The following is a 26,456-nucleotide window of genomic DNA, read 5'->3' as shown; positions in this document are numbered from 1 at the left end:
TAAAGTGGCCACCTAGTGTATTTTCATATTTAATTTCTCATCTTCACTAAAAACTGTGCCTAGATAGATGAAATATTTTACCTGTTCTATTCCCACTGAGAATGTAGCTGAAGTTTTCTATGTTCCTACTTTAGTCTTTTTATTGCTGATTTTCTATGATTAATATGTTACAGCCTTTATTCAATTTAATTAGGGGAATCCTGCAGACTTGCACTGGATGTGTTTAGGAGTACATTATCATCATCTGCATAAACTTGAGCACCACGTTTGATATCTCCAATTCTAACATCAGGTTGAATGATACCTTCACTCAAGAGTGAACACAGTGTACATTGTTGTTTTACATCTTATTTTACCTCAATTCTATCTTCAAATATTTCTTCCAATTGTAACTGCTGACTTGCAGTTTAAATATAGACTACCTATTTCTCTGCATATAACATTCCATTTACCATATATTGTAGTATTTTGAAAAGCTTTTGTCTGGGCACCTTGTCATATGTCTTTTCCAGATCTACAAAACTTAAGTGCAAATCCTTGTTAGATTGCCATGATTTCTCAACTATCTTTCTTAAAGTGAAAATATCATTGTAACAAACTATATTTGGCCTGATGCCAGCTTGAGCTTCAATAAGTTCTTCTTCCACAATTTGTCTCAGCTTCTGCTTGCATAAATCCACCTAGAAAGCCTAGTAGAGAAATTGCTCTAATTTTCAGCTTTATTTCCCTTTTTTATAGATGGATTAGAGCTCATAGTTCCCAATTATCTGGAATTTGACCTTCTGAACATGCTTTCTGTATTATTCAGTGGAGTCACAGTAAAACTTTTATATCTCCATATTTGGGCATTTCTGGTTGAATATTCATCTACTCAAGCTGCCTTTCCACTGCTTTTGTATTCATACTGCATTCCTCCTGAGTATTTTCTAACACTGTGCTGTCAATACTTGTTTCATTTAGTAATCTTTTGAAGGAATTACTCCAGACATATAGAACCGTTATCATCTCTGATTTTCTTTTTACATTACACTTTTCTCCATTTATAAACATTTTCAACAGCCCCCAGAATATTTTGCCATCTTTCTGATATTTAATCTCCTATATCATCACCTGTAATAATAATATTCTTATCAAACACCTCCCATGACTTCAGTTTAACTACTTTTACATATATAGCTTAGCTCACATTTTTCTCTGTATTCTTTTAAGACATCTGTTGACTTACTTGCTAGGAACTTTTGGTATGCTTTCTTCTTTTCCAGAACTGCTTTTTCAACTTCTTGTGTCCACTTTGGTGTTATTCTTATTTTTCTATCCTTGCAGACAACTATACACATGATTCCCAAGATGAATAAATCAACATTTTTCTTCAGAGCCTGCCATCAACTGTTTTATTTTTTCTTCAATAATGTTTGTATAGTTCGGTCTACAGTTTAAGCCGTAAAAAGCTGCTCAACTTTTAATTCATTTTAAAACTTTATGTATTGTTCTTTTCAATGTGATATTCATTTTTATCCTACTTAAAGCTAAATATTAACTTAAATTTCAAATCCTCTGTATACCCTTGTATCCTAAACCATTATGTATGACATTGTAATGTCTAAAAAAGGAAATTAACCAGAAGTATACTGATGTATATGTTCTTGGGTCACTGCCAATGAAAGTCTGCACATCGCATTGTTGCTATGATAAGTAGGAATAAGGAGATAGCTGTGCCATTGTACAGAGCATTGGCTGTACGCAGATTTGAGCATCCAGTTTTCATTGTGATGTAGAAACAAGAAAAGGTCCAGAGATGAATATTCAAGGCAATATCAGGACTCTACAATGTTGGTTATGGGGAAAGGTTGAGGGACTGTAAAACTGTAAAATTTTGCAGGCAGATAAAAAGTGGCGATATGATAGAACCATCTAAGTTAGTGACGTAATTTTATCAGATTAACAAAGTAGAGATTATAAAAAGAGTGTAAAAATGAGAATCGATCTGTGGAAGTTGTGTAAAATATAGTAAAGAGGGATGTGGGGGATAAGATTTTTTACATGGAGAGTCATGGGTGAATGGAAAACATTATCAGAATGTGTTGCGAAGGCTAGGGGTGTTAAGGCAAGCATTTAAGGCTCAATATGATAATAAATTGAAGGTCTGTAGGCTCCAAAAGCTAGCTGATAGGCATAAGGGAGGAGATATGATAGAAACATAAGTTATTAAAAGGGTTTTATAGGCTTGATACTGATGACTTTTTTTCAGTACAGTGCAGGAGGAGAGAGAGAATGAGGGGTCACTCCTGGAAATTGTGTAAGTGGTGTAAGGATTAGATTTTTTGGTTGGAAGGTGGTGAATGGGTGGAATGTGTTGCTAGAGGTTATGAGTGCTTCATCTGTGAATGAGTTTAAGGAAAGGTAGGTAGGTATTGTGTGAATAATGACTAGTGTGTGTGTGTGTGTGTGTGTGTCAATATAGGGTCTCACGTAATGAGTCTTCTGACACCGTGGAGACACCCGTTGTCATCATCATCAACATGCATATCAAGGATTTAGGCCTAGCATGGCCTGTTCCGGCCTTAGAAGTCATCGTTGAATCATTTAAGAGGACGTCCTGGTTTTCTTTTTCCTAATGGCTTGTACTTTAAGGCTTGTTTTGGTAATCTTTCTGTTTTCATTCTTTCAACATGTTCCATTCATTTATGTTTACATTTTTTAATTTTTTCTATTACTGGTTCTTGGTTTAATTCTTTCATAATATCTTTGTTTCTTTGGTGATCAAATAGGGTATAATTTGCAGTTTTTCTCATAAACTTCATTTCTGCTGTTGTTAATCTTTGTTTGTCTTTTTGTTTTATTGTCCAGATTTCGCTTCCATACATTAAGACCAGTAGGGCTAATGTATGGAAGCGAAACAGGGATGTCCCCTCTCAGCAACTAGGTTTGGTTTAAATATAGAGTTAATTACACCTGTTATTTTTAAATATTTTGCAATTTATACGTTTATATCTTTTTCATTTTCATATGTAATCATACATCCTAAGTAGTTAAATGAATTCACCTGTTCTAAAATCTTGTTATCTATTACTATTTTAGTTCTTGCTGGATCTTGTCCTTTAAAGGCCATAGTTTTTGATTTTTCTGTTGATATTATCATAACATAATCTTTGGATATATCATTTAGATTTAAAATAGCTTTCTGTAAGTTATCTTCAGAATTTGTAATTATTATTTGGTCGTCTGCAAAGAGGAGAGTGTTTAAGTTAACTGTAGGTGAAAGTTTAATTCCTTGATGTAAATTTTTACTCCATTTTATTATTATTTCATTTAAGTAGATATTAAAAAGAGTTGCTGAGAGGGGACATCCCTGTCGGACCCCTTGGTTTATCTCTCTTGTATATGATAGCTTGTGATTTAATCTTATTTGTATTTGATTATTTTCATATATACTTGTGATAGCTTTTAGGATATCATTTGGTATTTGTCTTTCTTTTAATATGTTTCTTTTAACTTTGTCAAATGCTTTTTCAAAGTCAATAAATGCAATATGTGTTTCTAAATTATATTCTCTTCTTTTCTCTATTATTAATTTTAGGCAAAAGGCTGGGTCTATACATGGTCGTCCTTTTCTAAATCCATTCTGTACTTCTAGAATAAAGTTTTCGGAATGGTTCATTAGTTTGTTATTTAAGATTCTGCTATATATTTTGTAACAGGAATTTAGTATACTGATACCGCTATAGTTTTTAGGGGTCATCTCTATTACCTTTCTTAAAGATAGGAATCGCAATTGCTTTTTTCCATTCTATTGGGGGGGGGGGGGGGGGATACCAGTTGAGTAAATTTTATTTAAAAATAATATGAATCTTTCTTTGAATCTTGTTCCTGTGTATTTATATAGTTCTGAACCTAGCTTATCTTCTCCAGGTGATTTTCCTTTCTTGTTTCTTTCAGGCTGATTTCTAATTCTTCTTCAGTTATTTCCTTTTCATTTTCATTAATTGTTTGCCAGTTATCTTTTTTAAAATATTTGTCTGTCCATAGTTCTGTGTAGTAATTTAGAAATTCTTCTAATTTCAATTCAGTGTTTAATTTTATGTTTTCTTTGGTATCTGCATTTAGGTTTTTCAAAATCTTATATACATTGGGTTTTATTTTATATAAATCATGTTCTAAATTAGAAACAAAATTACTCCATGATTCTCTGTCATTTCTGACTTCTCTTTTAGCTATGGCTCTTATTCTTTTATATTCTATTTCATCTTCTAATCTTTTACTGCTTAACCATTTGTGATAGGCTTCTTTTTTCTTTTTATTTCTTTGATTGTATCATCCCAGATCTTCAGTTTTTTTCTTTTATTGAATTTTTTGGTCTTTCCTAAGCTTTCATTTGCTGGTGCATTTAGTATCATTTTTATATTAAGCCATTCTATTTCTATTTCTTCATTTTGTTCTATTTTATCTAGATATTGGTTAATTCTTTGTTCATATAGCCATTGTACATGTGTCATTCAATAGTCTAGTTTTATAAGCAAATGTTTCATTTTTTCTTTCTGTTCTTGTTACTTGTAGCCATTTAGGTGGTAATCTTAATTTTATTTTAACAAGGAAGTGGTCACTGCTTATTTCATATCCTCTGTGAACTCTAACATCTAGTGAAAATTTTGATGTCTTTTCATTTAATATGAAGTAATCTAATATTGATTTCCATCCTCTTGCTGCCCAAGTACATTTATGTATGTCTTTATGTTTATAGAAGGAATTCATTATTTTTAGATTATTATAAACTACAAAGTCAATCAATTTTTTTCCATTTCTGTTTAGAGTGTGTTCTCCATGTATTCCTATATTATTATTAATTTTTGTGTTTCCAATTCTTGCATTTAAGATGCATTTACAACGGGAGACACCCGTTGTAATAATAATAACTTTCTTGTTAGTTAACTGAACATCCCATGATAAGTAAGACGACTCCATAGAGGTAGATATGGTAATGGTGATGATGATAATTAACATATTCTTACAATTACATTTTTTTCTGAGAGATGTTGTCAATCAATATGAAACAAGAATCAAAGCATTCAGTTAAAGGTGCTGTAAGGTACCCCCCCCCATCAGCACTTTTTTAAAGGTCATCCTTTCCATAATCATTTCTTCTTCTACTTGTCACACTTGCAAAGAATGCTTTAGAGTTATCTTTGGCTGCATCAGGTAGCTTTCTCTTATAATTAGCTTTAGCCTTTCTCACCATGCCAGTCACACATCTTGCCTGCACCTTATACTGCTCATGGGAATGCTGATCACCTTTTTCTTTATAATCCCTCCACAACCTTTTCTTTGTGTGACACTCCTGCTAAATGAAGCTATTCATCCTTCTAACTCCTATCTGATTTAATCCTTCTGACTCTCATCTACATGGCTGTTTCAGCAATATTTAGGAATAAAACTGCATTAAGTAATGCATACAATTTTAAAATATCTTTTAGAGAAGAAATGTTTTATCATGTAAGTAAAACTTAATTTTAATTATTATTACGGCTATTATAGCCTTTTTTGTTTAGGAGTGTCCCTTATTTTGAATACATTGGCTATTTTTCAAAAAAAATTTAGAAATATATATTTAACAAAAACAGGCTATAATAGCCATAATAATAATAATTGTGTTTAAGAGGAGTAGCATGGAAATTTTCCCAGAAACAATACCTAATTTTAATGCCTATTTCAGAAATTTATAGAGGCATTTTCTGACTTCAGACGTTAATTCGAGAATTTATTTTCCATAGATGACATGTTAAATAAAAGTAAACAAAACAATAGTTTATGCTTAAATAGCAATTTATCTATCTAAAGAAATGAAAACACATAGCCTTTAAAATAAAGCAAATTAAAAGACTAGGTTGTTTCCAAGACAGTTTTCTCTTTCCATTGTAAATTTTGCGACATCATGTGTAAGCATGTTTTAAATCTACAGCAACTTTTCTACTGTACTCAAAATTTGAATCTTGTGACTTGAAAATTTCAGTTACTTTTTTTTGTATGTTGAAGAACTATGTCAAACCCCTTGAGAGCAAAGAAATGAACAGGAGTTTCAGCTGCTAAATGTTCTTTTTCTTCATTGGCTTCTTCGCATAAGTTGGTGTTATTTCTGAGCTATCCATTGTGTGCTTGAAGCAGATCAGTTACATCATTTGCAGAAACCTTAACCAGCAACTAGTCAGCAATATTAGCAACTGTGTTTCATTTTGTACAATCTCAGCTGGTTCTTGAATTCTTCAAAATTTATCAATAAAAATGAGTTAGCAGAGATGTATTAGTAAACTAGGCACACTAGTACTATAATGAATAGCTATGTGCATGGTTTAAAAGTGGGAACTGGCTGTATTTATAATACTATAAAAAAATGAAAATAAGTAACTCATGATTATGTGAGATTTTTACACTATTATAAGGAACACTTTATGTCACAAAGTTAAAAAGTAAAATACTTGAAACATTTTACCATATATATTGTACTAAACAACTAAACAATGAGTAATGGACTTAAGTATTCAATGTCTGACAACTATACAATTAAAAACTTGGATTCTATTCTAAAAATAAAATTGTTATATAAATGATTATTATATAAACACTGTCATGCTCACATTCATAAGTCAATACCAAATTAATACATGAATATTTTAAAATTTCTTACCTTCCATGGGCATGAAAATTAATATGAAGAAAAGGATCCAAAACAGAACGTTTGGCACGTAAATGATTAGAATGGACTTCTTCAGTGTCATAAGTTAACCCTTCAAAATGACGGATGTATTCATTAAATCTTTGTGCTAAGGGAGGAAAAAATTATTCAGGATGAATTGCAAACAATGAAACATGCTTGCAGAGTTAAGTCAGAAACTGTCTGTGTACTACGAATTAAACAAAATGGGGGAGGGGGGTAATTGATTTGAAAATATAAAATACCTCGATTTCTGTAAACAATTTAACAATCTAACCCGATACTTTTGTTACAGCATTTAATTATTTATGGAAACCTGCAAAACCAATTAACCTGAAAAAGAAGGACATCAATTATTCTTACAGACATGCTCAGAAAATAGCAAACAGTGTGTAGGTGTGTTAAGGCTTAAGTGCTGAGAGGACATCATGTTTGAAGTTTAATGGAGCAGTACCAGCACTAAGCAAGGATTAAAAACTATTTTAATTATCCATTCAGCCTCGTGATCCAGACACTTTAGACTCATTCCCATTACCTCAATAGTCTACATCCAAGAATCCAGTTTGGGATGGAAAAGGAAACTAATAATAGTCTATCCTTCCTAGACACCTTGGTTACACTCCTCCAATAGTAACATCTCCTTCACTGTATAGAGAAAATCCACTCACACAGGCAGATACATTCATAAACTTCCCTCCCTTCCTCAACCATATTGTATCATTAAAACTGTAACCAATATAGAGCCTACAATATATGTTCCAGTGCAACATCTTTCAACAGAACTCAACCATATACATACCTTCTTATCCAATGTTACACTAGATAGGACCTTAAATTATAAGCGACACATAGGGAAGACAGCAGCTAAAACTCAAACACAATAATATTCTGTGCCGATTAACAGCATCTCAGTGAGGTTCAAGTCCACAACTATTTCGCACCTCTGCACTGGCACTTTGCTTTTCAACAGACAAGTATGCTAGAGGGAAAGATCATCACATGTCAAAATTATTGATGAGGTTTTTAATGAAACCTGTCGGCACATTACTGGCTGCCTTAAGCCTACAAAAATTGACCATCTATATCACTATCTGGTATTGCACCTCCTCACACCAGAAACAGCAACTAAATGATGAACAGCATCATCTAGTTGGTGGAGATGTTGAGTCCATAGGAGGCTAATAGCAAGGAAATGTTTTATTCAGCTGTTCACTCAGTAGAACAGTTGATTGATTCCATAAAAGCTACAAGATCTGCAATGTGGCAAGAACAACCTCCAGAGGCTCTGAACTTAATCGAATCTCTTCCTTCTGGCTTACATCTAGACTGGCAAAGTCTAGATGTAAGATGGAAGACATTGAACAGACTTCATTCTGGAATGGGCAGATCAAAGCAGAATATGTGGCCAGATGGGGCTACACAGTGGTGAACTATAAGGGACTCGTACGAGCCCTTCGTTAAATTTTTCTCAAATTTGCAAGCCCCTTGTTCTTGTTTAATAATCTTGTAGAACTAGAAAATACCACTGTGGAATGTATACATGCTACTTTAAATTCATATGGATTTTCTGAAAACTATATAAAAAATCATTTCATTGCATTTGGTTCTGATGGAGCTAGTGTAATGTTAGGAAACAAATCAGAGCTAGTGTAATGTTAGGAAACAAATCAGGTGTTGTTTTGTAGAAGTTTGATTGGCAAATCAAACTTCTACAAAAATTTCCCAACATTGTGATTTGGCATTGTGGTCATCGTTTACACTTAGCATTAGATGATTCGATAAAAAACATTAAATAAATAATTTTGAAATATTTATGGATAAATTATATGCTTTTTATCATCAATTACCAAAAAATCAACGAGAATTAAATACGATGCAAAGGGCCTTGGTATTGAAATTTTAAAGATCAGCCGTGAGTTTGGACCACGATGGGCAGCTTGCAGTTTACGAATGGCTCTTGCTGTGTGGAGAAATTACCCAGCTTTATGCAAGCATTTTGCATCGAACGATAAATATAAGAACTTTTTAAACTGACTTCTCAATTTGGAATTTTTAAAAGATGTAGCATTAATGATTGATATTCTACAGGAATTATATCTGTCAGAAGCACTACAAAGTCGCAATATAAGTATTATAAGGGCTAAGTTAGCCCCCCCCCCAATGATGCAAGCCCCTTTGTTAAAATTTCCATAGCTCCCCCACTGGGGCTACACAGACAATGACAGTTGCTCATATGGTGAAACACAAACCATGGAACATCTTCTGCATGCTGCCTAATAGACAATAATATATGTACCCGAGAAGATTAAATGCACTGTAATGAAACAGCTTTAAAGTATATTAGTCACTATGAGTGAAATTTGACATTTTATGTTTTTACATAATATTTTATGCAAGTGGCATTTTTGACTTTTGATGTATGCTTTTAATCCCTATTCTTTTAATGTCCTTTTCTTTAAATGTATGCTTTTAATCATTTATATGTATGCTCTTACATTTTCTGTAGTTTGCACACAAAATAATACAAACAATATACCTGTAATCAACAACTATGGCCAATCTAGTCTTGTCAACCATGCATAAGATATACTGGGATAAAACCACCATGCTCCATCACAATAAATTTAAAAAGAAAGACTGTTTTTGGAATCTGCAGATGCTCTCAGAAACCAATTGAAACTAAATAAATATGGATGCAAGAAACTTTCCAAAATTTGAGAAACATTAATCCTCAAGGATCACAATTTACAACCAAGGCCTCCTACAAATGCCTATATAGGGTGCCCTACCAAGATGGACTTTAGTCCGATATCCGCATGTTTCATTTAGTATTGTGTTGCCTTTGTGTGTTAGAAATCTCAGTTCATACTCCCTGATGATGTCTCAGTGATTGAGACAAAACACTGGAAGTATTAAAATAGTTGTCAATCCTTCCTTAGTGCTGTTAATGCTCAATCAAACCTCCAATACGGTGTATACGAGGGGTACCCAGAAATAAATGGAATCTGAACTTCATGTGCACATATTTTTCTAGTTACGGATGATGGCACTAGGCATCGTGAGCGTGCAGTTCGCACCAGTCTGGCAAGTTACATCATCCTGTGTGAACTCATTAGTTATTCTGGCTGCTTTTTTTTTTTTTTTGTTAGTGCTTACAAGCCAGTTTGACTATTTTTGTGATGACTAACCACAAGGAACAGAGTATGTACGTAAAATTTTATTTTCTTTTGGGTTAAACTGCAGCTGAAACTATTGTTATGCTTCAACAAGCCTTTAAGGATGTTGCTTTAGGTAAAACGTACGTCTATGAGTGGTTTTTCCCATTCCTAAAATGGGGACATGTCAGTTGAAGACCAACCATGATCTGGTTAACCTTCGACAAGCAGAAATGATGAAAACATTGAAATGGTTTGCCAGGTAATCAATGAAGATCACTGAATGACCACCGAGCAAGTTTCTGAATAGATGAATTTGTCATGGAGTCCATCCCAATGAATTTTAACAGAAGATTTGCAAATGAAACACGAGCCTGCTAAATTTGTGTCTCGTTTCCTCATAGAGTTTCAAAACAAAAATTGTTTGAATGTTTGCTGCGATTTGAGGAAGCAAGTTCTTATTGACCAGAACTTTCTTTCAAAGTTGTGATCAGGAATGAGTCTTGGTGCTACGGTTAGGATTCAGAAATAAAACAAGCATGCATCAAGCCAATGAAAACATGCAAATTCACCAAGACAAGTCAAGTTCAATCAAATGTCAAAACAATATTGATTTTTTTTTTTTTTTTGGATGTGAATGGAATTGTACATAAAGAATATGTTTCTCTTGGACAGATAGTGAACCAAAAGATTTACTCAATGTTTTGAGAAGACTATATGATAGTGTGCGATGAAAATGGCCAGAAATGTGGAGTAGCAGAGAGTGGCTGCTGCACCATGACAAAAAAAAACATGGTAGCTATTCCTCACCCTCCCTACTTGCCTTCTCTCTCTCTCAATGTGACTTTTTTTTTTTTTTTAATTCCCACAGATAAAGAAAATCATGAAAGGGCAGTGATTTGTTGATGTGGATGAAGTGAAAGAAAAGTCGCCTAGAGGCCATAAACAGCATTCTAGTTGAACAGTTCCAGAAATGTTTTGAGTAGAGGAAAAAACGGTGGGACAAGTGCAATGACTCGCATGGAGAGTACTTTGAACAAGACTAGAATATGGTAATATAAACTTTAATAAAAATTTTTTAAAAAAACAATTCCAGTCATTTTTGGGTACTCCCCCACCTTGTATCATACGTAAATAAAACTTTTGGAGTGCTATTTGCATGACTAAAAGCTGCTGTCAATTGTGAAGACTTTCGACTTTCAATTTGAGACTTACATACATAAAACAATTATTTTAATATTGAATTAAGACAAACTATTAATATGTTTCTATTTATTACAGCATTTATTAATGGTAATATTTTGTTCATCTTGAAGAAGATGAAGCTATCATGTTTAGAGCATTATGCCAGAAGGTACATCATGACTGATGCAATGAAAATTACAAGACTAATGTTTCCCATATTATTATTATTATTTATATGGGTACTCCATGGAGTCAAAAGACTCATCGTGGGAGACCCACTCTATCCATTAACACAATACTTATTATACATCTCCTTAACTCTATTCACTGTTGGGGTGTACACACACACAACCACCTCTGGCAATCCATTCCACTCATTTACTCTGCACACCTTTACTAACCACACTCTTACACAACTTCTTGTTTCCCCCTACTTCCCATGTATTGAAAGATTTTCTGTGTCACTCTTATAGAATCTCTTTAGTAACATTTAAGTTTTTATTATATCTCTTCTCCTTCACCTGACAACTAAACTCTACAGCCCACACATCCTCAATCTATCCTGATAGAGAATATTCCACAGACCTGTTCAGCTTGGTCACCCATCTCTGAATCCTCTCCGTCACCTACCAAATCCCCAAAAAATGCAGGTGACTAAGTTTGTGCATAGCAGTAATATATGGCCAATTCATAGCCTTATAAACAGGGATAATAACCTCCCTATCTTTATTTGTCAATGTGTTCTTCAGCATTCAAGTAATCTTCTTAGTTCTTTTACCAACTTTTACAATGTCCTCTGAATTACAAATCTCTATCCACCATCACCTCTGGATCCCTACCCTATCAATTTCCTGCAAATGAGTACCATCAATATGATATGAAGGGTGTAATCTTATTCCAGAAGTGTAATAAATTTAGTTTAATCCTTTATCCAAGTGTGTGCAAACAAAGTTTGCGCCTGAAAGTATCTTTAGGACTGGGGCAAAGTGGTACAACACCGAGCAACTCCCCGCAAAGGTGAGTTGCTCGGTGTTGTACCACTTTGCCCCAGTCCTAAAGATACTTTCAGGCGCAAACTTTGTTTGCACACACTTGGATAAAGGATTAAACTAAATTTATTATAGTCTGACCAAGTGAAAAAGAAACTTTCAACATCTTATTCCAGAAGTGAATTACCACACATTCTACAACAATGAATTGACAATTATTGTCCTTTGCCCACACTGCCAATTTACTTAAATCATCCTGTAAAATATCTACATCACTTTTATCAACTATTGCCCTCACTAGTTTTGCATCATTGGCAAATAACTGAATATTCCTTCAAATCTTCTGCTATATCATTAACACACAAATTAAAGGGTAATGGTCCTAGTACAGAGCCCTGAGCAACTCCACTAGTCACCATCATTCACCTTGATTCCACTCCACCATACACCACCCACTTATGCAATAGTTTTCCATGCAGTATTCTGCCCAATGACTTTGCAAAGTCCAGCAGTATCATGGTGTAGCCATTTCCTTTATTCAATTCTGATGTCACCTTATTATAAAATATGAAATTACTGAGGCTGGACCTACCTTTTACAAAGCCATGCTGCCCCATATAGAGCATCATACTCCTATCCACTCATTCCTGAATTTTACTTGAACCAACTTTTCCAATACTTTAACCACCACCACTCCAGATATTAATTGGTCTGCAATTTGCTACTTATGTCTTGAAGCTACTTTTATGTAACAGAACTATCTTACCCTCTTTCCATTTCCTTGGAACCTTGCCAGAGCTGAGACTTAGATTAAACAACTTCGTCAGAGGTACTGCCAGTTCACTTGCACATTCTTGTAGTACACAAGCTGACAATACCATCCAGGTCCACTGCTGTATTCACATCGATATTTTTCAATATACTGAGTACCTCCAGTTCATTTGCCTTGATTCTCACACTGGTCTCTGTTATGTCAGCAAAAGTAAAGTTACCACCGGGATGATATACCCTTGCAAAGTGATCACTTAGTAACTGAACTATTTCTTCTGCTGCTGTCACTTTCCTACCATCAGCAGTGAGTAAAGTTATCTTTCCATAATCATTATTTTTCCTACTTGCTGCATAGTGAAAAAAACCTTCTTTTCGATTTACTTTACCCTGCTGAGCTAATTTTCTCTCAAAATCTGATTTAGCCTTCCTTACTATACTTATTATCCTTCTTGCTTATGTTTTTTATTGCTAATGAGCATGTTGATCACTTTTTTGTTTATATTCCCCACAGAGCTTTCTTTATTTCATTTTTTTGCAGCTCCTACATTATATTGCTACTTATCCACTTAATCCCAACTCGGTTATTTCCTCCTACTCCAGGGTATGAAGTCTGATGCTGCCTCACTCAAACGATCCCTGGCCACTTCACATGTAGTAAAGACATTCATCTCACATAGCTTCTTCTTATGCCATGGCAGTGCTCCAAGTTGCTTCCTAAGTTTGTTATAATCACCAAGTTTGTAGTTTCACATAAACCCTTTCTTGACTGAAAATTCTACATGTTGAGCAACCTACCAGGACAAGACTGTATGGTCACTTTCTGTGATCAGAGGTAGAGTTGCTATTGTAGTTATAGATTTTCTGCTTTCAAAGCAGAAAATGGATTCAAAGCATCTGTTTAGGCAAGCCATATATCTGGGAGGAGGTTTACTTTGGCATGTTTAGCCAAATTCTCTCTCAATCTGATTTGGCTTTCTTTACCATATTTAATCACCCTATGCTTGTACTGCTCGTGAGTATGCTGATCACTTTTTTTATTTCTTATACAGTGTTTTCTTTTCTTTTTTGCAGTTCTTGCTTTATATCCCTACTCATCCATTTAATTCCAACTTGATTTATCCTCCTGACCTTGGGTATGCAGTCTAATACTACTATTCTCTCCTTGTAGCTTTTCAAACCATGACACTGTTCCAAGAAGACTCCTGAGTCTCTCATAATCACCAGTCTTATAACTGAACATAAACTCCTTCATGACAGATAACTCCATATGTTTGGTAACTTCCCAGAACAAAACCGCATGAACACTCTCCAAGTTGGAGACAGAGTGTCAACCTTGGTTATGGACACATCTGCTGATGCTATTATCAGACCCAACATCCTCAAACCCATTGTCCAACCTATAACATGTTGTTTCATGTAATTATCCCTTAGCAACTGAATAAGTCCTACTTCCATCTTGCCATACCCCCCTTTCTTCCCTCCAACCGATGTCCCATAGTTAAGTCTCCTGCACTCATTGTGCTGATACATGGCATCTACTTCTTCCTGTGGACCTCCTGGTCTATAGTAGCACCCAACAATGCATTTTGTCCTATTTGCCTCTATCTCTCTGAAAATACAATACCCTTTACATTCTATCCCTGTAAACATATCAAAATACAATACCCTTTACATTCTATCCCTGTAAACATATCATTTTCAGATATTAAAGGAATTATATTCTGGATATACCAAGTGATGCCTATAATTTTTGGCCAAGTTCAGCTTACCAATGCCAAAAACTCCTCACCCTTATTCCTGATACTTTTTTTTGCATTTGTGTACATGCATTTCAACATCCCTTTGCACCCATTGTTACCCTTGTGTAATGTCATTACCAACCCATTTAAATTGGAGGCCTGTGAAATCCCAAGTCAGATCACAATCGCACAGGATATTTTTATAATAAAAACATGAAGTGGTCTGAAGAAACAAAAACAAAACACCTTGAATCTAGACACCATCTTGTGACTGGAATATATTAAACTTAACTAAGCTGCATGAGCAAAACTTGCCATTGAGATCAATTGTTGATGCAAGATACTCTCCAACTTCTTTACTATTTAAAGATCTAGTAAACCTACTGAAACCTTACAAAAGAACACATTAGACTTCATAAAAAATGTCAAAGACATCACAATGGCTCTTACTAATTCAATCACAAGCCTGGACATGGTAAATCTTTACATTAACAATCCACAAGCCATCTTTCTACCAGCCACAATGGATCTCTTTAAACAATGTATCAATAGTATTTTTATTTTTTTTTTCAGATTTGAAAAATCTGAAACTATTCATACAGTGGTTTAAAAAAATAGCCCTCCAGCATCAATGGACACAACAAAAATTTAGCAAAGATGTTCATGATATTTTTATCATCTGGCCTGGTACTATTATTACCCAATTAGATTTGTTGCCAGCCTGAACAACATTCATCCTCGAGTAAAACACACTGTTGAATTAGAAAGAAACAGGTCTTGACTATTTTTGGATACACCAGTTGAGGTATCTGAACGAAACACACGATTTCTCAGTCTATAGGAAACCAACTCACACAAGACGTTACCTACAGGCAACTTTTCATCATCACCCAATGCAAAAAAATAGACATCATCCATTCCTTGCATGATAGACCTACAGAATTTCCACCAAAAGAGATAAAAGAAACCAACAGCCACATAATCTTAGTTCAGTGATTTAAAAAAAAAAAAAAAGGCCACAACAGAACATTACAACACAACATGGTAGAACAACGGCAAAGACCACACATACTCTCGGGTGATTTGAATTTGCAAGATTTTGTGCAGTGCAGTATGTGTAAAATGTAGTCATCAAAAAAAAAAAAAAAAAAAAAATTAAATAAAAATAAAGGAATTATATTCTTCCTAACCTGGATTTTAGGCCAAGTGGCCTGTTCCGGTCTCATGCCATCTCTTTCTTGGTCTTCCGATTCTTCTTTTTCCACTTATTTTATATCTGTATAATATTTTTGGTAGTCTGGTAGTCTGCTGTTGTTGTTGTCCATTCGATTTAAATTTTCAAAACATTTACATTTAAATGCTTTTTGTACTAGGGTTGGCTTAAATATGTTATTTAAGCGTTGATAGTGTCTGTCTTTTTCTTCTTCGTATGATAAATCCCAAGTATTTGAAAGTATTTACTTGTTCTAATATTTTATTATCTATCATTATTTTACTTCTTATTCGGTTTTCTCCTTTGAATGCCATTATTTTTGTTTTTTCTTTAGATATTGTCATATTATACAGGGTGTTTCAAAAAAGAATGTCCCGATTTGAAAATTATGTATATCTGTAACTGCACCTGTAATTGTGGTGAGTGAAACTTTAGGACTTACTTCATATTGGTAATTTACTTTGTAACTGTACCACATTTTCATTATTAAATATAATTATTTGAAATCAGGTCATTCTTTTTGAAACACCCTTTATTGTTTTGAGATATCATTTAATGATTTTCGTAAATCATCTTCTGATGTAGCTAATAATATTTGATCATCTGCAAATAGTAGTGTATCTATCTATCTTCATTTATGGGGTTATTTGTATACCAAAAGGCTTATACCGTTTTCTGATTGTTATAATTTGTATTATAATCTACCCTATATATATAAAATGATAAGCCTTTTTATGTAACATTTTTGTGTCACATTTTTTGTCAAGTTATTTGAAACATTTTGAAACTCGGGGGCTGCCGTGAGTGTCGAGTCTTCAAAATTCGAGTCATCAGAATTCAAAGAGAACAGGGCTACCAGTCCAGAACTCGGGGGGGGATCCCCCTTTCGAGTTTTCAAAATTCGACTCATCTGAATTCAAGGAGAACTGGCCTACCAGCCTGGAACACCGGGGGCGGGATAGGTGCCAGGGTTCCCCTAGTTTATAGTATAACCAAGTAAATAAATACTTTCAATACAATAATTCTGATAGATCTTTAAAATTCAGTATGAAAAAAAAAAAGATAAAAAAAGTTAGTTTAAATATTTCATGTAATATTAATTTCATAATAACACTAATAATCTGTATTCCATAATTAGTATTCAATATACAAATTTAACAAATACAGAAATCTCATCCTCCCAGATGAGTCTTTGACTCCATGAAGTCTTGGGATAGTAATAATAATTTTATATATATATATATATATATATATATATATATATATATTGAAAACAGAGGTGAGAGGGTACATCCTTGTTGTACACATGCATCCTCTCATTCACATTCTAATAACTAAATCACCATTCGCTACTCCCCAGTCATTTGTAGAGCTATATAGAGACCCTTTCGTAGAGCTATCGTTCATTCCAGTCATCTTAACTGATACATATCTACAATTCTCTTGATTTCACTCCACATACAAAGTTTGAATTTCTTGGCACCTTTAATTTATAGTATGACCAAGTAAAAAAATACTTGATACAATAATTCTGACAGATTTTTAAAATTCAGTATGAAAAAAAAAAAGATAAAAAAATGTTCAAGTGTTTAAATATTTCATGTAATATTAATTTCATAACACTAATGATCTGTATTCCATAATTAGTATTCAATATACAAATGCAACAAATACAGAAAATTCCACTAATGTATTTAGAATTAGTCATTCTTAGTCTGGTGGCTTATAACATTGGATATTTATAACTATTTTTCAAAGAAATTACAACGTAGACTAATATATTAACTTCACTGAAATATTTTGGTAAAGTCAAATTGCTATCATTAGGGAATACAATATATGATATGTGCATGCAGGCACTACATTAACAAGTAGAAAGACTTATGTGTTGGCAGTACATGTTAGTTTCAAATAAATTAAAAGATGCCAAGAAATTATATTTTGGTTTAATCCTTTATCCAAGTGTAAGCAAATATTGCTTATGCGTGAAGTATCTTCATGACTGAACTATTTGTATGTAGAGGCTAATAAATTTCACTGAGTGATTTGCCCAAAGCATCACTACTAAACTCCTCATGTTGGAGATTTAATGGAATATTTACAACACTAGGAAAGGATTAAAAACTGATTTTAATGTTTCCATTATTTCATCTCAGTCACTGAGACATCTTCAGGGATTACAACTGACACTCAAACAAACACAACACAATACTAAGTGAAACACATGGGTGACTCTTAAAGTCCTATCTAGGTGGCACACCCACTATGGGTGTTTGTAGGTAGCCTAGAATGTAAAGTGGTATCTCTGATAATTAATGTTTTTGAAATTTTGGAAAACTTTATGCACCTGAATTTAAATGAATACAGTTGCATAAAACTTCCCAAGAATTAGTATTGTATTTGTGTGTGTGTGTGTGTGTGTGTGTGTGTGTGTGTGTTAAGTATTTGTAATTCCTGAAGATGTCTCAGTGATAGGCAAAATATTGGAAGCGTTAAAATTAGTTTTTAATCCTTTCCTAGTGCTGTAAATATTCCATTAAACCAACAACATGATGTTCCTCCCAACACTAAAGCCTCAACACAGACTACTAAACTCATCACTCCTGACCTGAATCACTCCAGGACAGGAAATTCAGCAGTGACTCCACTCAGTGACAGGCAAAAACAAACACTAGACAGAGCCACTACTTCCCAGAAAGCAAAGAAAAGTAGGAGACAGACCCGGAAGAGACTGAGGTATGTTTAAGTGCAAGGATACCTTTCTAAAAACTCTGACTGAGCTATAAGATTACTTTAAATCTCACCGAGTGACCCTAAAAGATCACTACTAAACTCATTACTCCTGACCTGAATCACTTCAGGAGAGGAAATACAGTGGTGACTCCACCCAGTGATAGGCAAAAGCATGCCACCAAGTTGAACTTCTCGACTCCCCAGGAAGTAAGCAAACCCAATGAGGCCGCATCAGTGGGAGCCAGACCCAGAAGAGATACCAAGGATGAAGTAATGCAGAAGTCATATATTAGCCATATACAAGTAGTCAAATTGAATGATATTATTATTTATGTGTGACATCAGTACGGTTCTCCCCAAGATCGATAAAGTACCAATATCCATTAGAAAACCAAGAACTTAGTTTCAAACTCAGTTCATTATGACTCAGATAAAAGAAAACTATATTAGCAAAAAATAAATGAAAAATTACAGCAACTACCTTCAGATGAATCTATTAATGAAGAGTGGGATCATCTCTGCAAAACTATAGGAGATTCAGCCCAAGAAATCTTGGGAATGAAAAAATAATGGAAAAGAAAAAAAGGTCTTCGTAACTGGGACACAGAAATCAGGAAAATCATAGATGAAAAAAGAAAGGCCTATATAAAATCATTAAGTACAAACAAAATAGAGGATGAAATGAATATAAATATAAAAGAGCAATAGCAAAAAGAGAAACATGTAAAAGAGTTTAATGGAACAATTTCATTACCAATTTAGAAAACAATATTCATAAACCTTAAACACAAGCATATAAATTTATAAGAGAGATGAATAATAATCTTAGAGAATCAATCAAGATGAATACCATGATTTTGGAGGACTGGCTTAAATACTATAAAGAAATATGGACAATTGATGACAACCCACTCTCAGAACTATTATCTGAAAATAATTCAACAGACTCCTTTGTCCTTGAAGATTCAGAGTCAACACTTAAACAATGCAAGAACAATATAGAAGCCCAGAAGAAGAAGATGGTATCAATATGGAGCTTTTCAAATTCTCTAGACAACTTCAGATATTCAGCTACTAGAATTCATGAATAAGATCCTAAATGGCCAATTACCACCGGAAAACTGGCAAAAACTTCAAAAAAGGCAATATTAATGAATGTCAAAACTATTGAGGCACTAGCCTTTTAAACACTGGATATAAAATATATTCAAGTCTCTTGGGAGATCCTGTACTGATGCCTTTTTCACTCTCAAGCTTCTGATAGAAAAAAAGAAGAGAATTCAATTTAGAGACCCATATACTATTCATCCATTATAAAAAGGCTTTTGATAAAGTGTGATAAAGAATAAGCTACTGGACATTTTAAGAGATGACAACATTCCTAACCAGTTAAAGCAATTTTCAATATCTACAACAATAACTAAATTAAAATAAAGATAGCTGCACAAAAATCTGAATCACAGAACATAAATGCAGGTGTCCAACAAGAATGTAGTCTATTGCTAATTCTCTTTAATATCTATATTAACAATGTTATAAGAGAGTGGAGGGAAACAACCAGTTTTGGCATTCACATAAATGATTATGGCAACATTAACACAATTTTATTCGCTGATGATCAGGTTCTAATTGAGCAGCTGCCTTTTCATTATATGAAATAGCAAAAACAAACAATATGGAAATCTCCACTTCCAAAACCAAAGCCATGGCATTTAAAGGCCAAGACTGAATTAGAAGCAAAACTTGCATCAACGATGATATTATACAACAGGTTAATACATTTAAATATCTAGGCTGCCACTTATCTCATGAAAGAGAGAAAGACATGCAACATAAAATAATCAGTTATACAGGAATAAAGAAAACTATCAATCAGCTATTCAATCCAAATTTAAAAAGCAAGAAAACAAGAATAAGAATCCATAACTCATTAGCAAGACTTATCCTAATATATGGTTCAGAAGCCTGGACCATAACTCAAGCAGATAGAAAAAGACTGATAACCTGTGAAATGAGATTCGTGTGCAAAACAGCTGGATATAATAGACTAGACTTCAAAAGAAATAGTAATATCTTAAAGGAGCTTGAGGTGATATCTGTTTTAGACTACATCGATCTTTATATTGCATTGTGCTTCAGTAGCATAGTGTCAGTGGTATGCACTTGTTAAAGTGGAGGACCAGAGTTCAAATCCGCCGGGCGTTGATTCTTTATTGCTGGCCTGGTTGGCTTAGTGTATCCACTCTCCAGCCAAAAGGCTGCAGATTCAAATCCCACCATGGGCATGGATGTTTGTGATTAGCTGTGACAATACTAGTGGTGGTGGTCGGTGGTAGATAGCATTGGTATAGATGATGAACGTAGTTGTAGTTGGTGGATTAAGTGATGGAAATGGAGAGTTGTGGAGTAGGTGCCCTCTCGATGAGTCTTTGGACTCCCTAATAATAATAATTATAGAGTGAGATGGAGGCAACATACAGAAAGAATGAGTGAAGGAAGACTTCTCAGGGATATCAACCTCAAAGGAGAAGGAACAGAGGATGTCATTAGAAAGGATGGGAAGAGACTGTAACAGGCCACTACTTCAATATTTTATAGCTACTTTAAATAAAAAATTGTTAACAGTGCCAAATAATGTGCCTCACAGGAGTTCAACCCAATGTATATCATCTACCTGATTTATAGTGGGAACTATAAAGTGAATATCCCCCGTTTCCATATGGTTTATTTATTTATGATCATGGAGCTGTATGGGTTATAAACATTTCACCAACCATTGAACTAAACCTTTAATGGGTAAAGAATGCATGTGGGTTTGGATGGATGGAAGTATTGTGTAAAAATACAGTTGCCTGTTTTAGTGTTAAGCATATATTATGTTTTAAGACATTATCGTTCAACTAAATGAAACAAAGTAATGGTTAAAGTACCTTAAAAAAAAATTAATGAAAATATTTATAGCATAATGAGTATGTTGATTTTATCGACCAAAAAACAAATGTAACAAAAATTGACTAACACTGCATTTAATAGGTCATAATAGATATTTAATTAAACTTACTAGTTTTGCCACATATGCTAGTACTTTATTCTAGGTTAGGAACCATTACATAACTAGAAACTGAATATGTAGGAACCATTACACAAAAATTAAAAACAAACGTGGAGCATGAAAGGGGTCAATCAACATTCAGCAGGTGTGCACAATAGTTGGCAGAAAATTTAGTCTGATGTGTTGAAAGATCTAATAAGTGACTTCCAAATGTCACATAAAATCATTCCTTGGTTTCTGTTGAGTGCCTTATGAGTTGATTACCATCATAGCCTCTTCGATGAAGTAGGTGCTGAAGTTGTCTTCTATTTAAGGCATGGAGCTCTTGTCCCATTCAATAATTCCATAGTTCATATTTACGGTTTATTGTATATTTATTTGTTCTTCCTAACCTAGAAGAAGGCACTAGCATATGTGGCAAAACGTGGATTTAAAAAAAGTAGTTTTACGCAAAAGTAGATTTAATTAAATGTCTATTACAACCTATTAAACCCAGTGTTATTTTTTGTTAAATGTTTATAGCATTTTTAACTACATTAAGCCAAACAACATATCATATGTCTTGAACTGTGACCACCATCCTACTTAATAAAAGTGAATAGTGCTACAGTTAGAAGAACAGTAGGGCAATGTTCCTTTCAATTACAAAAGGTCCAAGTTTGATTTCCATCATCATAGCAGGATTCTTTATATGGAATTTTTCAACTGAAAGTGAGTTAACTGATCTCATAAGGGTGTAATAGGGTTTTTTTCTCCCAGAAACTCTGGTACTGCATCCTGTACATCTGTCAGAAGACATGAACAATTAACAGACAAAAATACTATTAGCAGGCTGAAGAGAGTGTAATGTGTGTGTATGTGTGGATTTATTATTTTCTTGACCTCCATGGAGTCACAAGACTCATGATAAAGAAATGATATTTTTCCAATAACAATTTTATTTAAAATGAGTTCTTAATTTAAGCATAATGTAAAGGAAAGCTGCTCTTAACATGGTTAAACAGATTATCTAAATATCTCCTTTTAAAACTTTTGTCATAGCATTATAATTATCTCAATTAACAATGGCAAATCACTTCAAAATGTTTTCGCTATAATTCATATTCTGCATAAAATAAATACGAATTACTTATATTATTATTTATGTTATATAAAACTATTGAACTATGAATAGTAGATAGATTTGTAGAAATTGTTTGTAATGAATATCATATTGCATTAACATCATTACCATTCAGGTACTTGGGAGTAAACAAATACCATTAGATAAAACTTACATAAACCTGGAAGCAAGTTTGTATTTGACATACAAACAGAATATTTTTTTTATTTTATACTAGAATGCAAAACATTCAGACAATTAAAAAGTGCTTCTTCAATAAGCTGAGTTTCCAAGAGACAAAAATTACGTGTTACGAAATGTCTTTAAAGTTCAAAAATTTAGGGCTAATTCACTGACAAATGACAGAAACTTAAAAGATATAGTGCATAAATACTCACTACATTCTATGGATGACCATAAAAACAAGATAAATGATAAAAAAAAATTGCAATTTTTCATTTCTTCATGGATCTTTAAAATAACCGATCTTCTTAAAAAAAAAAAAAAATCAAAAGGAAGACAAAGCAAGTTAAAAGTATTTCCGCACACAACCAAACAATTTCCCCACCATCTATCTAAACAACACCAAACCACACAACAAGGCTACTGAACTGGGATAGTATGGTACACGACGTCATCAGCATATAGCGACATCTATAATACGTTAGTTCATACCGGAACAGAACTCGTCAACTTTTCTCTGGTGTAGAAGATATATATTCAGTTGTGCTTTGAAAATTTCAGGAATTTTAAGTTATGTCTATTGAAATTGAATCCGCTGAGTAAGTGTTAAATAAAGAAAAAGAAATTATTTGGCACTTTACTGTACATTTCATACATTTATTTAAAAATTATTACATTGAATACTAGATTTGTGGATGTGAGATGTCTTTAAATAGTTAGCATGTTTCATTTAGGGCTATTGGAATAGGACCCAGCATTGAATTATTAGAGAAAAAACAATTGCTGTGTAATCACGGTAATGATCTTCAGAATTTCGCAGTACCATAATGTTTATTAAAGTCATCAGTTAATGATTTTGTTAAATTATTTTCTACAAACATATTAAAACAACGAGTCGTAATCTCATTGCGGCCTGAAAGTAATAATTATCGTAATTTTACCTGTCGCTCATAATTTGCGGAAATTTATATCTAAAATCTAACAGTGAGTGGATAGGAATACGATACTCTATAGTGGTCAGCATTGCTTTGTGAAAGGTAAGTCCTGCCTTAGTAATTTACTAACGTTTTATAATAAGAGTGACAGCAGAGATAAGTGGAATGGCTATACTTTACAAAAGCATTAGACAGAATACCGCATGGAAATCCATTACAAAAGTTGGAAGAAATGGATATAAAGCTGATAGCATGGATAGTTGAGTGACATACACCAGAAAATAGTATATATTGGAGCGGAATCTAGGAAATTTAGGGTAAGTAGCATAGTACTTCCAGGTTCTGCACTTATGCAACTACTGTTTTATTTGTATATTAAAGATATAGGGAAAGATTTAAGGGAGGGGGATATTCAATTATTTGCTGATGATGCAAAACTGGGGAGGGAAATAATTGATATAGATAATTTAAACAAAAATTGGCATTGTGTATGAAGGATGACACTTGTTATTTTAATGTTGTAAGATGTAAGGTTATGCACATTTGGTTGAAACGGTTACATTCTATGTTTCACATTGATGGCATATGCATATACTGTGGCTATATATATCAGTGGTGGGCAGTATATGGTGCTGTATGTTGTAGTAGTGTCGTGTAGTTGGAAGACTAAGTAAGAGAGATGGTGAGTTGTAGTGAAGCAGTGTGCCCTTCCACAATGAGTCCTTTTGGAGGTGTCACAATAATGTATATCACACTGATGGTACTGGATTGCAGAAACTTTATGAGGCTAGGAACTTGGAAGTAATGGTGGACAGAAATTTGAAGATATAAAGGCATATTGGTAAAATAGCTCAAGGTGTTACTTCACTGTTGAAAAACATGAACAAGTAAAGGTATATGAAAGTTATTAGCCCTATTTATGAGGCTATGATTCAGCCTCATCTTGACTGTGCAGAGATTTGGTGAACTTAGTTTCTTGAGAATAAGGAAGTAGTGGAGAGGATTCAGAGATAAGTGACTAAGCTGGTGACAAGTCTGTTGAATGCCCTAAATGAGGATAGTTGAAATGTGCAGATTCCAAAGTACAGTTGACAGACTGAAAAGAGGGGATATGATAGTAACTTATAAGCTATTACAGGAGTTCTATAAGATATATATTACAACAAAGGAAATTTTTCATTACATGATGAATAGAGAGAACTAGAAGTAACCCTTGAAAGTCATGTAAGAATGTAGCTAGTAAGGGTGTGTTGGCTAGGTGATTTTATGCTTGGTGAGTTGAATGAATTGCTATAATTAGTTCTGAGTGCATGAGTTTAAGAAGAAGTATGACAGTTTTTTTTTTTTTTTTGTATATAAAGGTTAGCATGGGTCTCCTGCAATGATTCCTCTAACTCCATGGAGATACTCATTTAATAATGTCCCTTTCCAAAGGCACTTCACAATTGGTCACAGATAGTGAGAAAGCTAAATGAAGTTATATTATAACCCTTCCATTTCCCAAGAAATCAAAGCATCAAAAGCAACAAAATAATAATAATAATGAAATATAAGTATTGAATTAAAGTACACTCAAATAGAGTATAGAATATTATGATAATACTACACAATTCAGTTTACATTGAATCTTATTACTAGCTTCCTGCTAGTTTCTTAATAATGTGTTGTTTGCCAGGTCTCCAGTATTATCAGACCTTACAATTCATCGTCTGAGGCACTAATAATTGCATCAGTTCCTTAGAGCTATGGCTTGCCCTGGATCTTTTCCCCATCACCAAATACCTGTTTGCTAACCTTTTGACTTCTAATCTGTTTAAATGATCACACCATCGTACATTAGCTTCGTCACACATTCTTGCATGCTAATCCTTATAATAATAATAACAGTTTCAAGTTCCTTTCTGATATCTTCATTTTTAATATAGTTCTACCATTGTTGCCATCTGTTCACTGTATTAATTTTTCTCAGAACTCTCATATCTATGGTCTCTAGTAATTTATTAACTGTTTTATTTCTAACCAAGTTCTCAGATTCATCAATTAAAACAGGCTTGAACACCATCTTATATACTATTATGTCCTTGTTTATTTTCATAGCACATTTGATACTGCAATTTGATTTAGCTAAAGAGTTTGGAAGACTTGTACTGGATTTCATCTGCATAAAATATAAAGTCAAATTCTTTCCTATGAAGATGACAGGGTTTTTCAACCTGCAAAACTGAAACCAGTGATAAGAACACATGCAGTTAACAGAGATGTAATAAATGCATCTCATGCTGAGTTGCTTTGGCCATAAATCCAAAATGACTTTAAAAAATGTCTGATTTTAATATTGTGTTTATATTCCACTTTCCTTCACAACTTGTGCAATGTGATCCCAGAATTTCTGGTCCTTGTCTTCCACCACCACTCCTAGATCTCTCATGTCATCTTCATCTTTCAGAATTTCCCTACCAGGTATATACTTTACATCCCATTGCTGTCTACCAAATTTCAGAACTGTACACTTTGCAACATTGAACTGATAGGTTCACTTACTTGTCCACTTGTGCAACCTGTTTAGCCACATCTTATTTGTTACTCAATGTTCCTGCCAATTTGGCATCATATGCAAGCAGTTGACTATCTAGTTAAACCCTTCCCAATATCATTAATATACAAGTTAAACAACAACAACTCTCCAAAACACCCCT

The 26,456-nt window shown here is 33.7% G+C and overlaps 2 protein-coding genes across 2 annotated transcripts in view; one reads left to right on the top strand and one right to left on the bottom strand.

Annotated features, from left to right (window-relative positions):
* The window catches only part of kuz (zinc-dependent metalloprotease kuz), a 258,645-nt gene extending 235,444 nt beyond the window's left edge, over positions 1-23,201 (bottom strand). Inside the window, exons 1-2 of the mRNA XM_090399403.1 lie at positions 23,041-23,201; positions 6,677-6,812 (exon numbers count right to left, since the gene is read on the bottom strand). Of these exons, the coding sequence (XP_090255529.1) occupies positions 6,677-6,812; positions 23,041-23,101 (197 nt within the window). The 5' untranslated portion in view covers positions 23,102-23,201. The remainder of the gene's footprint in view (positions 1-6,676; positions 6,813-23,040) is intronic.
* A 110-nt stretch (positions 23,202-23,311) lies between these two features.
* Smu1 (Smu1 spliceosomal factor) overlaps positions 23,312-26,456 on the top strand; it is a 178,470-nt gene continuing 175,325 nt past the window's right edge. Inside the window, exon 1 of the mRNA XM_090393980.1 lies at positions 23,312-23,424. Within this exon, the coding sequence (XP_090250106.1) occupies positions 23,399-23,424 (26 nt within the window). The 5' untranslated portion in view covers positions 23,312-23,398. The remainder of the gene's footprint in view (positions 23,425-26,456) is intronic.

Source organism: Typopeltis vanoorti, chromosome 1 (genome assembly GCF_054136105.1).
Source record: "Typopeltis vanoorti isolate ZY-2024b chromosome 1, IOZ_Tvanoo_1.0, whole genome shotgun sequence".
Taxonomy (NCBI): Eukaryota; Metazoa; Arthropoda; class Arachnida; order Uropygi; family Thelyphonidae; genus Typopeltis; species Typopeltis vanoorti.
The sequence above is the reverse complement of the archived record's forward strand: the minus strand, read 5'-3'. Positions and strand labels throughout refer to the sequence as shown.